At 42.7% G+C, this 15,081-nt stretch overlaps 1 protein-coding gene across 1 annotated transcript; it reads left to right on the forward strand.

Moving 5' to 3' along the window:
- The first annotated feature begins 1,631 nt into the window (after window positions 1–1,631).
- On the forward strand, window positions 1,632–14,870 carry ZIM2 (zinc finger imprinted 2). Its single transcript, XM_036274913.1, has 6 exons — window positions 1,632–1,998; window positions 3,641–3,744; window positions 4,885–4,932; window positions 7,046–7,172; window positions 11,215–11,301; window positions 13,906–14,870. Exons 1-6 carry the CDS (start codon window positions 1,632–1,634, stop codon window positions 14,868–14,870), a joined length of 1,698 nt encoding a protein of 565 aa, XP_036130806.1.
- The last annotated feature ends 211 nt before the right edge of the window (window positions 14,871–15,081 follow it).

A 15,081-nucleotide genomic window follows, 5' to 3' on the forward strand; every position in this document is an offset into this window, starting at 1 on the left:
TGAAATTATTAGAAATGGAATACGAAATAAGACTTACTAAGTTTAAAGACTATGAAACTGTATTTGAAAGGATTTTTTTTTTTCAGGAAAAACAGACTACTAAAAAGTATTAGGCTGATTAGAAAAAGAACCAAATAAAACTTCTAGAAATGAAAAATAGAACCATTGAAATTTAAAACATACATAGCTCGAGAAAGAATTAGTGAACTGGAAGGTAAATGAACAAATACAGAATGCAATGTGAAAAGATAAAAATATGGCAAATTATTAAAGAGAAGTACATATGAAGACACATAAGAGAGCATGTATAGCTATGAAAGCTCCAGAAAGTGATAATAGAGAAATAGGAAGAAACAATATTCAGATAGATATTGGCAATGAATAATTAAGAATTAATGAAAGTATCTCTGGCCAGGTGATTCAACTGGTTAGAGTGTTGTCCTGTGCACCAAAAGATTTTGGGTTCGATTCCTGGTCAGGGTACATACCTAGGTTTTGGGTTTGATCCCTGGTTGGGGCACATACAGGAAGCAACCAATCGATGTGTCTCTCTCACATTGATGTTTCTATCTCTCTCTCCTTTCCTCTCTCTCTCTAAAAAAAAAAAAAAAAATGGAAAAACATATTTAAAAAAAGAAGAAGAAAGAAATAGAACATTACCAGCTTTCCAGAAGCCTCTATACTTTCTCTTCCCAGGCATTACAGTCCCAATAGTAACCACTATTCTGACATCTAACACCTTAGATACCTTTTGCCTATTTTTGACCATTATCGTTGAATATGGTCCTCTTTTTTGAGCTTGGTTTCTTTCACTTAACAGCAAGATACATCCATGTTCTCAATTGATTCATGTTCTAGTGCAGGCATATGCCATTCTTTTGTGGCTCTCTCCTCTCAAACACTTACTATTGTCTATTTTTTCATTTTGAGCATTCTGGAGGTATGTAGTAATAGCTCATTGTGGTTTTAATTCATATTTCTCTGATAACTAATGAAATTGAGCCCTGTTTTGTATATTTATTGGCCATGTAGCTATCTTCTTTGTGCAATGCCTATTGCTCAAATCTTATAAACATTTTGCTTTTATTTTGTCTGCTTTTTTCCCTACTGATTTGTATGAGTACTTTATATATTTTGCATATGAATTCAATCCTTTGTAGGATATATGCATGGTAAGAATCTTTCCTCACTCTGTATAATACATAGTCATCTTAAATCATTTATGTTTTGAAATGAAATTCTTCTGTGACTCATCAAATCAATTCAGTTCATTGTGGTTTTGGATTCAAGTCTCTTTTCCCTTCAAGGCCATTTCTGAACTATTTCTAGTCTGTGCCTGTGGATTTTCTAGACTCTGGGAATGGTACTGAGGTAACATGATGTCTGTAGATGTGCAAATCTCTGTGAATATATATTTGTGTGAAATGAGCTAACTCTCTTTGCCTCAGATCACCTCTACCTCACTGTCCAGTCAGAACTATGCAGGCCATTTATAAGTGTCTCTATGTAATTTCTGCAGGTCCTGAGGTTTTTGTATCCTTTCTTCCTCTGATACAACTCTTCCACAAGTGTGCTCTGGAGCAGCCTGCCTTTTCAAGTATCTCCATCCTGCAAAAGACCAAGCTGTAAAGATGCCACACATGGCAAACATTTTGGATAACTTGAGGAATCCTCAGCTCTTTTGTATGCATGACCCAGAATCCATTTCTGTAAGAAACCCAGGGATTCTGAAAATTTCTCATGAAAAGTTTAGGCATTTTCAGTGTCTGTCAGTGACCGGGCCTTACCAAGCTGTCAGCCAAATCCAGGAGCTCTGTTGTCAGTGGCTTCAGCCAGAGACCCACACCAAGGAGCAGATGATGGAGCTACTGGTGCTGGAGCAGTTTCTGAACACCCTGCCAGAGGAGGTTCAGACATGGGTGAGATCAAAACGACCCAAGAACAGCAAGGAGGCAGGAACCCTGGTGGCAAACTTGATCCAAGCATGTAGGGAGCCAGGTGAGAGGAAGGAGGCAACTAGCCATTTCCATTTATTGAACATCTGTATGCCTGACATGTAATGGGAGCTAAATAAAAACGTGTTGAATGAATTTGAAAGGATGAATTTTATAATCCTGTCTATTCTGCCTCGTGCGACATGGAAGAAATTTTTGGGTTTGGATTTTGCTTTTAATATTTATTATTTATCTGAGAGTATCCCTCTCTCCAGCTTTGTCCTCCTTTCCCCACATTTCTTATCCAACCTAAACTTGAGTATCACTACGAACAAAATAACACACCCAGCCCCCACAAAATAGGATATAAAATGTGGGAAACACAAGGCCTAGAAGTTTAATCTCTGCTAAAATTTGACTGGTCTCTTGGAAACTCAAATTGCTAGATTGGAGTGAAGAACATTTCAATAATCAGAAAAGAATGTCATTTACTTCTCAGAGTCCTTTGAATAAAATTGAGAGTCGGGGGGCAGGGGAACAATAAATATTCAAGACCATAGCTGTCTCTGGAGAGAAGGCTGGGGTGTGGACAGGAAAAAGTACATAGGTAGATATAAGTTGATTGGGAATGTTCTCGTTTTGGGGTTGGATAGTGAATTCATAGGCCTTATAGTTAAAAATATAAATGAATAAATTTAAAATAAACACGAGAGTCATGCTCAATGTTGATGTCATATCATGAAATAAAGGATTATGAATAATCCAGTTCTGTGCACTTGCATTCCTTAAAAGAATTTTGAAGATACTGATAATGAACATGTTGAGCACTTCAAGTAATTATATTCTAGGTGTTTATATATAGTAATTTATTTGCTTCCCTTAATATTTCTTGATATAAGTATTACTCTTGTTCTATAGACAAGGAGGCAGAAGCACAAAGAAGTTAAGTAACTTGCCCATGGCCCCAAGTTTAGTTAAGCTGTCAGGATTCCCACAGGCTCCTTTGTATTTTTAATCCCAGTGTTACACTGCCTCTGGAGGATGTAGGGAATATTGTCTCAGAAATTAAAAACTTGGCCAAAGGTACAGAGCTATTGATGGAGCTGAAATTCCAGGAAAAGGAAAGAGAGCTCCCTAGAATATGAGAAAGAAACAGCAGATTAATGCAAGGTGCAGTTTGGAATGACAATGCAGGCAAGAAGGCCTTCAAGGTTCAGGTTTCTGTCAGGACGGTGGTGGCTGTCTTCTAAATCAGTGAATTAAAAAGATGTTGGGAAAGCTTAATAATAAGAGCTGCCACTGTTTTTCATGCCTACTGTGTGCTTTGTGTATGTAATGTTTAATCCTTATAAAAGTCTTTAGAAGTATAAGTATTTACATTTTACAGTTAAGAAACAGGTTCCCTGGTGACTCTGAAATGTATAGTGAAACTGGGAACCACTGATATAGAGGGAACTTTCAACTTTAGTTGGAAGGCAGTGGGGAGCGATGGAAGGGTTTAGAGCTAGGAAGTGACTGGGGAGCTTTTTAAGAACTTGCTATATTGAGCTGAGAAATTCCTATGGTCTTTCTCTTACCATAGGAAGTCCAGGCCTGCTACTAACCACCTGTGGCATGATAGGGTGCTCTGGGAGTAGCAGGCCCTTCTCTCTGTGGGTGCTGTCAGACTGGACTCAATTCCATGGTCATTCCTTTCTCCCTTCTAGGTTCCCCTGCTCAGGACTCTATCCTTGCAGAAGAGAGGAACATCAAAGAACACCAAAAGGAAGAACCAGACACATTTGACAGTTTGCCCTCTGCTGGATCCCAGGTGAGTCAGGCTTTCTTCTGACTTGATTCTTCTGTACAGGGATCTCACCTTCCTGATTTCTGAGCCTTCCCCATCTAATTGAACCACCTCCTCATTTTCTTCAAGTTTTCATGTAAATATCACATAATTGTGCCTTTCCCTGGTGACCCTATGTAAAATTTTCTTCTGACTCTTGTATCCCCCTTTGCCGCTTTATTTTTCTCTGTTGTACTTATCACTATCCCACAGACTATTGTATATTTAACATTTTTTCTCTTTCTACCTCTTTTTAAAATATTAATTTATTGATTGATTTTAGAGAAGGAGAGAGGGAGAGAAACATTGATTTGCTATTCCACTAATTTATGCATTTATTGGTTGATTCTTGTATGTGCCCTGACCGGAAATCAAACCCACAACCTTGGAGTATCAGGATGATGCTCTAACCAACTGAGCTATCCATCCAGGGCCTCTTTCTACCTCTTGAATTATTATATTTTGTTACTTTAGTATTTTATTTTATCTGTAGTGTTGGCCTATTCAAATCAACCCTCGTGATTTTCACTATAATTATGCTCCTTTTTAGATATGAAACAATTGGCAACTACTACAGGGATATGATACTGTTGTGGGGTTTTTTATTTTTCAGAAATGCACTCCTTTTTTTTTAAATCCTCACCTGAGCATATATTGTTTTTTCTATTTATCTGCAGATAGAGTGGGAAGGAGATAGAGGGAAAAAGGGGAAGAGAGAGAGAAACATCGACATGAGAGGGATACATCGACTGGTGGCCTCCCGCATGACCCCAACCAGGGCTGGGGACAACTGCAACCGAGGTACGTGCCCTTGGCTGAAATTGAACCCACGACTCATTGGTTTGCGGGCCGACGCTCAACCACTGAGCCAAATTGGCCAGGGCAAAAGTGCACTCCTTAATGTTCTTGTTCTTGTTCAATGACATTTTGAAATTTCAAAGACAGTTAATGAAATTAACACATTGCTCTTTCTTCAGAACCAGAAATAATTCATGGGGGAGGGGGAGTTGGCCATTAGCAAAAAAATTGTCTAAGAAGGCTCCTTGGTGGGGAAATAAGGAAAAAAAGATAGAGAAATTCTGTTCTAGAAGTTATGTTCCTGAAAGTAGCCCTCTGTTCCTACAGAGTCCATCTCAAGGATTCCAAGTGGAGATGCCCACAGGAACTGCTGAGGTAATGTAAGGAGGGGTTTATAAGTGGGTGGGTTACAAACTGGGGAGTGCCTGCCCCACCTAAGGGCAGCTCTGAGCTGCAGCTGATGTTGCCATGTGAGGAGGTGTGCTCAGGTCTTCTGATTTTTTAAAAAGAGAAGCCAAAACTTCAATTAATATGAAATCTATAAATTTTTTTTGTGTTGGTAGCTAATAATGAATTTTTTAAAAAGATTAAAAAACCCATGTGAGCCAAATAAACCCCTTTATAGGAGATGGGCGGCCAGTGCATCACCTCTAAATATTAGTTTAAATCAGATATTGATGGATTTTTGTAATGTTTCCCTGAAAACACAAATGGTGAATAATAATGAATTGGGTACTATAGTCTTATGTAGTCTTCTAATATCTGACTTTTAAATTCCACCTTAGGTTACCCAGATTGTTGTGTGGAACTGCAGTATTGCTGGAATATTATTCTATTGATGACTATACCAAAATATATTTATATTTTCTACTATAAATGGACCTTTGGGTCATTTCCAGGTTTTGGATGTTACAAATAGCAGTGTTATAAACATATATCTGTCTCTGAGTACACATTAGCAAATATACCTAGGAATTTCTGGGTCCAAAGTGGTTTACCAATTTACATTTCCTTTACCATCTTATAAGAAGTTCTGAGAGGTCCACATTCTAGATAACATTTGGTATTGTCATACTTCTTAATTTTTTATCAGTTGAATGGGTATAAATTGGTACTTTGTCATTTTTATTTGCATTTCCTTGTTTATTAATAAGATTGAATATCTCTTCATATTTATGAGCTCTTTGTGGTTTTTATTTATTTATTTATTTATTTTAATCCTCACCCGAGGACATTTTTCCATTTTTTTGTTCAGATAGAGTGGGAGGGAGAGAGAGGAAGAGAGAGAAAGAGAAAGAGAGAGAGAGAGAAACATCGACATGAAAGGGACACATCGAGTGGTTGCCACCTGCACAACCCAACCAGGGCTAGGGACAAACTGCAACCGAGGTACATGCCTGTAGCGGGAACTGAACCTGGTTCTCTTGGGACTGCAAGTCAACACTCTAATCGCTGAGCCAAACCGGCCAGGGCTAAATTTCTTTATTGATTGATTAGTTTTACAGAGAGAGAGAAAGAAATGTTTATTTTTGTTGTTCCACTTAGTGATGCATTCATTGGTTGATTCTTTTGTTTTTAATACTCACCCGAGGATACTTTTCTATTTTCATTTTTTCAGACAGAGTGAGAGGGATAGAAAGAGAAATATCAATGTGAGAGAGACACATCAATTGGCTGCCTCCCACACAACCTAGACCAGAGCTGGGGACTGAACCACAACCAAGGCACATGCCCTTAACCAGAATCGAACTCACAACTCTTTGGTCCGTGGACTGACGCTCTAACTGCTGAGCCAAACCAGCCAGGGCCATTGGTTGATTCTTTTTTTTTTCTTTATTAATTTTAGAGAGAGGAAGGAAGAGGGGGAGAGAGATAGAAACATCGATGAGAGAGAACATCAGTTGGCTGCCTCCTACAGGCCCCCCCTGGGGATCTGGCCCACAACCTGGGCATGTGCCCTGACCAGGAATCGAACTGGTGACCTCTTGGTGCATGGGTCGACGCTCAACCAGTGAGCCACACTGGCCAGGCCATTGGATGATTCTTGTATGTGCCCTGACTGGGGATCAAATCTGCAGCCTTGGCGTATCACAACAATACTCTAACCTACTGAGCTATCCAGTTGGGGCCTGAGTTTTTTGTATTTTATGGATGAGTCACTGAGGCTTAACCTAACCCACTCACAAAGCTTATAAGAAAGAATCAGAACCAGGATTTCAACCTAGCTCTCTCTGATTCCTGAGGCTGAGGTATTCCTTCAACCCAAATTTGTAGTAACTAGCAGCAGGGACTGTCTCAGAAATGCTCTCCCTTCTTTCAGACTAGAAGAGAGCGGTACATTGCCAGGTCCCTGTAACCTCCGATTAGAACACTTGGATTAGAAGCTTTCTGCTGCTCTGAATGTCAGCTTCATGTTCAGTTGGCTCTCGTCAGGCTCCTTCCCCCAACCTTGGAATCATTTTTGGATTTTGAGCATCTGTTGTTTTAGGAGTTGGTGACTTTCCAGGATGTGTTTGTGGACTTCAGCCCGGAGGAATTAACCTCCCTGAGTGCTGCTCAGAGGAACCTCCACCAGGAGGTGATGCTGGAGAATTACAAGAACCTGGTCTCCTTAGGTAAGTCTGCCTTCTCTGTGGCAATTTATTTCTGCCTGCTAGGGCAGTGGTTCTCAACTCTTCCTTTTTTTGTTATTCTTCACCTGGAGATATTTTTTTTCCATTGAATTTTAGGTAGAGTGGAAGGGAGGGAGGGGAAAAGAGAGAGAGAGGAACGTCAGTGTGAGGGAGACACATCGATTGGTTGCCTTCGACTCGTGCCCAGCTGGGGCCGGGATAGAACCTGCAACCCAGGTACACCCTTGACTGGGAATCGAACTTGCAACCCTTCAATGTGTAGGCCAGTGCTCTAATCACTGAGAAACACTGGCCAGGGCTCTCAACTCTTTTCTGTCCTCCCATGAGTCACAGTGGTTCACTAGGCCAATGAGTGTCAACCCAGATCAGAGACAATATTTTAATATCAAATTCACGGTTACTCATAATATAGCTAACATTTTTTGAGCCGTTAATATGTGTCAGGCATTAGTCTAAGAACTTTATGTGTCTTAACTCCTTTAACCCTTATACGAGTCCTGTGAGGGGGAAGTGTACCTGTTGTTATTATTTTCATTATTGCCATTTTACAGATGAGGAGACTGAATCATGGAAAAGTTAAATTACTTGTGTAAAGCCACACAGCTGCAAAGTGGGAGAGCTGGGATTTGACTCCAGAATGTGCTCCCTTAAACTCTGCTATGTGGTCTCCACACAATAGGAGGCTCACAGTGATGTTTTGTTTGTTTGTTTGTTTTATCCTTACCCGAGGACATTTTTTTCCATTTTTTTGTTCAGATAGAGTGGGAGGGAGAGAGAGAGAGTGAGAGAAACATCGATGTGAAAGGGACACATCTAGTGGCTGCCACCCACACGACCCAACCAGGGCCAGGGACAAACTGCAACCGAGGTACATGCCCTTAGCAGGAACCGGACCTAGGTCTCTCTGGACTGCAGGCCGACGCTCCAACCGCTGAGCCAAACCAGCCAGGGCCACAGTGATGTTTTTTGAATAAGTGAAGGAATTGCCGAAAATTCCAGGAACTCCAAAGGCTTCTGGCCTCGAAGTTTAAGTCAGAGGTTGCCAGTCTCTTTTCTTTTTCCTTTTTAATGCTTTTAGCATGATTTATTTTATTTTATTTTATTAGTTTTTATCCTTTTACACCTTTATTCCCAGATTATCTGTGACCTGTAGCTGAGCCCCAGGGGGAAAACTTTTTTTTTCTCACTATAATAATATATATTTTTTTAATTTATTAAATTTATTTATTTTAGTTTATTTTTTCCATCACCAGTTATCCCCTCTGTGCCCTCTTCAACCTGCACCCTCTCCCGCCAGTCTCTTTTTACATCTAGAGTTGAGGTGGTTTGCCACTCTCCGTAAGCTAAATATTTTTGTTGCCAGTGCCTGGATCCTCTTTTCATTGGCTTTTTGGGGGGCGCCTAAGGTCTCCTGAAAAACATAATCAAATCCAGACACCACTTCGCTGACAGTAGACTGGTGCTCTTATCCTTGTGAGGCCAAAGACCTAGGTGGGAGATAGAAGTGCCTTATCTCAAAACTGGCACCAGAGTGTGTAATTTGTTTTGTTGTTGTTATTATTGTTGATCCTCACCCAAGGATATTTTTCCACTAATTTTTACATAGAGTGGAAGGGAGGGAGGGAGAGAAAGAGAAACATGGATGTGAGAGAGACACATTGATTGGTTGCCTCCTGCATGACTCTGACCACGGTCGGGGATCGAACCTGCAACCTACGTATGTCCCTTGACTAGGGTCCCAAGACCCTTTGGTCCACTGGCCAACACTCTAACCGCTGAACCACACTGGCCAGGGCCAGGGCCAGGGTGTGTAATTTGAACCACGACAATTATTGGTCACAAAGAAGGCACAGTGGAGTGCCTTTCCGCCATAACTCTTCTCTCAGTTACCACATTTATGACTTAAAATAGGCGGAATAAATCAGTGTTGTCTTTGCAGCCCTTATGCAGTGACTTGGAGCCATTTCTGGCTTCTGGTATCACTGACAGCTTGGGGTTAATAGAGATCCTACACATTGTCCAGGACATCGTCTTCCTGAGTGTGGAATGAGTGTAGGGGATTCTGTTGAAGGTTATTTTAAGTGGTACATGGACAGCAAGGAACAATCCTTCAGTCAGCTGGTGAGAAAGAGACTCCTCTTCTAATAGTCTTTCAAGTCTTCTGATTACATCAGGAAGAGTGTTAGTTTGGTCTCTGCATCTTGTTTATCTTCCGTTTTAGCAGAGAGCACAGACATTGAGCCCTGAGTCTTAGGTGACCAAAGCTAGATAGAACTCAGTAATCTTACTTTCTGTTTTATCTATTGTTATGTTAACTTCAGTTTTTGTTTTGTTTTTTTTTATCCTCACCCCGAGGACATTTTTCGATATTTTGTTCAGATAGAGTGGGAGGGAGAGAGAGAGAGAGAAACATCGATGTGAAAGCGACACATCGAGTGGTTACCACCCACACAACACAACCAGGGCCGGGGACAAACTGCAACCGAGGTACGTGCCCTCAGCGGGAACCGAACCCGGGTCTCTCCGGACCGCAGGCCGACGCTCTAACCGCTGAGCCAAACCGGCCAGGGCTAACTTCAGTTTTTGTTTGTTTTTGCAAATGATAGTGGTTTCCATTTATAAGGTCTATGTAAAGTTTCCATTGAAATTAAGTGTATTTAAGTTAAAAGAGATGATTTAAAGAAAAATATTAAATACTAAATACTACTCTAAATGGCACATAGATAGGGCTAAAATGTGAGGGTCATTCATTCGTCAGTGACTCACAATGTGCCAGGTACATTGGTATAGGTAGTGGGGTTATGGGTGTTATAATCTAGTGGGGCGAGACAGACAATAAATAAGTAAATAATATGGTGGTGTCTTAGTTCATTTGGCCTGTAATAACAGAATGCCACAGACTGAGTGACTTCTAAACAACAGAAATTTATTTCTCACACTTCTGGAGGCTGGAAGGTCAAGATCAGGGTGCCAGCACAGTTGGTAAGGGCTGTCTTCCAGGTCACAGACTTCTCATTGTGTCCTCACATGGTGGAAGGGGCTAGGGAGTCTCTGAAGCCTCTTTTATAAGAGCACTGATCTCATTCGTGAAGGTCATAACCCTCATAACATTAGGACCTCCCACAGGCTCCATCTCCTAATGCCACCACATTGGGGATTAGGATTTCAACATAGGAATTTTGGGGCAGATACCAACATTCGTACCATAGCAGGTGGTAATGCAAATGATGGAAGTTTGGGAAACAGATTTTAGTGGGGGGCTGGGTAGGAAGAAGCATTTTAAGACCAAGAGAATGAAAGTTATCACAGGAGGAAAAGAACCCTATGTTGTTCCCTTTTATTTTTTATATATTTTTTTATCCTCACCCGAGGATATTTTTCCATTTTTTGTACAGATAGAGTGGGAGGGAGAGAGAGGAAGGAGAGAGAGAGAGAAACATCGACGTGAAGGGACACATCGAGTGGCTGCCACCCGCACGACCAACCAGGGCCGGGGACAAACTGCAACCGAAGTACGTGCCCTTAGCGGGAACCGAACCCGGGTCTCTCCGGACCGCAGGCCGACGCTCTAACCGCTGAGCCAAACTGGCCAGGGCTGTTGTTCCCTTTTGAGAGCTCCAGCATCAGATCCTTGTGCTGAGTAGGGAGCCCGGCACACTGCCCTCAAGCCCCCTTTTTGGTTTTTACTTTATAGCAGTTTGTTAACTGTGGTACTGTTGCCAATTGAGCCAGGTCACTCTGTGTTGTGGGGCATCCTGTGTACTGCAGGACGTCAAGCAGCATGCCTGGCCTCTACCTACTAGACACCAGTAGCACCCCTTCCTTCCCCTGAAGTTGTGACAACAAAAATGTCTCCAGATATTCCCAAAGGTCTCCTGGGGGCAAACTTTTTAGAAACAGGCTTCATTCTTCATCTGTGTGAATTTGCATCTTCCTTGTTATCACAGAGCCTTTGGAACCCAGGCTAGGAGGTGCTGTGGGTTCAGGGCACAATCTCCAAGTCAGGAGTCTTTTTCTTCAACAGGGCACCAGTTCTCTAAACCCGATATGATCTCACAGCTGGAAGAGTCACGTGCTATGGAGGAAGACAGCACTACAAAGACAGGTCAAGGTGAGCAGGGTGGGATAAGCCTGTGGAGATTGAAATCGTGGGACACCACCACCCATAGTCAGTCTGGTGTGGGGCTGGGAGCTATTCGTCAGGGAGCATTCTTCAAAGCCTACTCAGATCCGGGAGAAGGCTGGTGGGTGCTCTCACCTTGGGCTCAAGAGGAGGCACTACCTCTTGTGTGTTCAGTACTTCCTTTCATCTCATCTCTGAAGCTCATCTCTTCCTACAGTACGAGCCCCGCTCCTGCCCAGCTCTAGGGAGGTCAGTTTTCCTTTTCTCTAGTGCCCCAAAGCCTCCATTCATCCATGCCTTTTCTCTTGGCAGCTAGAAATCATAGGCCTTTCCTCTTTCACTGAGATGAGCAGGAAACCATGGTCGATCCCACATTTCTTTCTAGCTGGCTCCTGCTTTCTCTCATGCCAGCTCCTCAGACTTGTTGACACTCAGAGGCTCCCTCTCCCTTTCCTCCTTAACCCCACAACCTGGTTTCCGTCCCCTACCTCTGCCATGGCGCTCTATCTCCCTCTCACTCACTGTACAACTTCCTCAAAAGGCCCCTACTGACATCATTTTATGGTTCAAGCAGAAGAACTTTTTAGACTTTGCCTTCTCCAAACTCTATGGCTATAGTGTGAGAATGTTTTCCATCTTTATGAAGTCCTCTCCTGTGAATTGGGTCATCGTGGGTGTGCCCAGGATCATGGTTGTCCTTCAGTTGCTGTTCACGGAAAAACCACACCCAAACTGGCGTAATTATTAGCTTCAGTACTGATCACTGGGCTTCAAGGATAGTTGGATTTAGGGGCTCTGTAGTGTTACCAGACATAGTTTCATATCTTTGGCTCTGTGAGTGGTATTATCAGACATAGTTTCATTTTCTCATTTCACTCTCCTAACAAATCCTAGATGTCCCTTTTTTGTTCCTGTCCAAAGAGAGTGTGAGAGAGCGCAGGTATGTCCAGGAAGCATTCTTAATAGCAGGGAAACTTTCTTCCTAGAAGCTGTTGACACATCCTCCTTATTTTTCAGTGTTCCATTTTGGGTCACATCCCATTCCTGAACCTGTAGCTGTGCTCAGTGTGGTGCTAATTCACGCAACCCTCCTGCCTTTTCCTGTGTGGGCAGAGAAGTGGGTGCCCCCCCCAAAATTCAGAGATGACCCAGGGGACTCCTCTACATGCCTTCTGTTCCCTTTATTGTCTTCTCGTCTTTACTTTAATTTGCTCATTCATTCTTTGATTGTTTCACTCATTCCACAGATACTTATTGAGCTTCTGTGGTAGGCCGGGCACTGTCCTAGGTTCTCTAAATACAGTAACAGACAAGACAGACCAAATCCCGTCCATGGTGCTGGTGATTTTAGTGGGGTTGGTAGGTGATAGATAAATAGACAAATCATGGAAGATGAGTGTAAAGCAGCCAGAGTGACATGGGAGGCTACTTAAGATAGCAGTGTCAGGAAAGAACTCACTGAGGAACATTTGAATGAGAGGAAGGGGAACCAGGTAGTAATTTGAGGAATAATGTTGCAGGCAGGGGGAATAGCAAACACAGAGGCTCTGAGGTTGGAATGAGCTTGAGTGTTCCAGAAACAGGAAGAAGAGTGATATGGTCCCTGTGAAGTGGAGGGGATAGGAGATGAGGTCACAGAGATAGATGCGGGCCAGCCCACCTCAGGATGTATTAAGGAATGTGGATTTCGTTCCAAGTTAGATGTGAAAAAGGTATTCAAAGGTTTCAGGCCAGGGAATGAGGACATATTATTGACATCTTAGAACTGTAATGTCTAGTGTGGCAGCCGCTAGCCACAGGTAGCTACTTAAATTTACACTAAGCAGAATTACATAACATTTATCATTTAGTTACAGCAGCCACAAGAGCTCATTAGCTACACGTGGCCGGTAGCTACTGTATTGGACAGCAAAAATATAGACCATTTACATCATCACAGGGCATTCTGTTGGGCAGCTTTGTCCTAGAAAGATTCTTCTGGCTGCTCTATGGAAATGGGCTTTAGAAAGACCAGTGGAGAAACCAGTACGGAGGCTGCTGGAATCTGGCAGGCCAAAGCTGGTGGAGGCTGGAGCGGTGGTCGTCCAGTGCTCAGGATTGTAGTATTCTCTGAAGGGGGACCTGGCAGAACATGCTGAGACATTGATCATACAGCAGCAGGAGGAAACATGAGTCAGTAAGGACTTCAAAGACCATTTCCAAAAATCGCATCTAGTTACCCTCTTCTCCTGATGACCTCCTACTCTGTTTTCTTGCTCTGCTGTTTCATCTGCTCTCTGCTCATACATTTTGAGTGTCTGCTGAGACGTGATCACACTGTACTCATTATTGTCTCTTCTAAGCTACAGTCTTAATACTTGATTTTCTTGGCTTCAGTTTCTTTCCCACCAGGGAGTTGCCTTTATAAAGCACAAACTTTTGACCAACTTCTTACTTCCTCAAAAGGAAACCCAAGCTTTTAGCAAAACATCTCCATCCCTCCCAATATCCACATGATCTGTTCTGTTATTTTTGGTCCCTTTCTTCTGTTTCTGCTATGATGATGTGTCTCTGTGAGTAAAAAGAGTAGAGGAACTTCTACATTTCTTTTAGATTGGAAAAAAGGACCTGAAACCAAAGATCTCACTCCAGAGAAAATCCTGCCTTTAGAGCAATCATCCCTGGGGGCAGGAATGGAGGATTTGGAAGTAGGTAACTTCTGGCATGTAGAACACATGGGTGAGCCTTCTCCAAATGATCCGCTGGATTCATATCAGGTCATCGAGGAGAAACCTCCGAGTCCTGTAACAACGAATGAGCCTAAGACCTTCACTCAGGAAAGAAGCCTCAACAATGATGAATTGGAGAGAAGTTCAATTCTTCCCAAACAATCAGAGGGTCCTTTAGGAGTAGATCCCCAGGAATGTGCTGCTCCTGGGATTTGCACCAGTCCTCAGCCAGTGGTCAGCAAGCCTTTCCTTCAAGAGACCAGAATCAACAGATGTGAATTTTGCACAAAAACCTTTAGCACCCAAGAGGCCCGTAAGAGACATGAGCAGATCCATACTAGGAAGAAACCCTTTAAAGGTAAACAGTATGGAGAAGCCCTCTGTCTCATGCCATGCCTCACTGGACATCAGGGGACTCATTCTGGTGATGAGTCGTCTGGAAAGTCTTCGACCCAGTGTCCAAGTGTCCATGTGAGAATCCACAGTCAGGAGGACTACTACGAATGTGTCCAGTGTGGCAGAGCTTTTATCCAGGACGTGCATCTTTTTCAGCATCTCCAAGCCCACGAGGCAGCAAAAGCCCTTCCACCTGTGTTGCCCCGCACCAAGACATACTTAATTCGCTATCAGCAGAAGCATGACTCTGTTGGACAGAGAGCCCTTCAGTGCTGCGACTGTAGCAGGGCCTTCCGTCAGAGTTCGCATCTCATTTCACACTATCGGATCCATGCTCAGGACAGGCCTTTCCAGTGCCAGCTGTGTGGGAAATGTTTCAGCCGACCCTCACAACTCACTCAGCACTATCAACTCCATTCTCAAGAGAAACCCAGTGAGTGCAATTGCTGTTGAAAAACCTTCAGAGAACATTCCCAACATCTCTGGCTCCATCCTGAGAGACCCTCTGAGTGCTCTGAACGTGATAACACCTTCCACCAGCCCTCATACTTTCTGAACAACTTGAAAATTCATCATTGTGTGGTCAAAAGACAGAACGGTTGCAAGAATGTACAGCAATCTTTTTGCAAAAGGCAGTTCAACACACGCATCAGTAGTCACACAG

This window comes from Molossus molossus, unplaced genomic scaffold (assembly GCF_014108415.1).
Source record: "Molossus molossus isolate mMolMol1 unplaced genomic scaffold, mMolMol1.p scaffold_m16_p_21, whole genome shotgun sequence".
In the NCBI taxonomy this organism is placed as follows: Eukaryota; Metazoa; Chordata; class Mammalia; order Chiroptera; family Molossidae; genus Molossus; species Molossus molossus.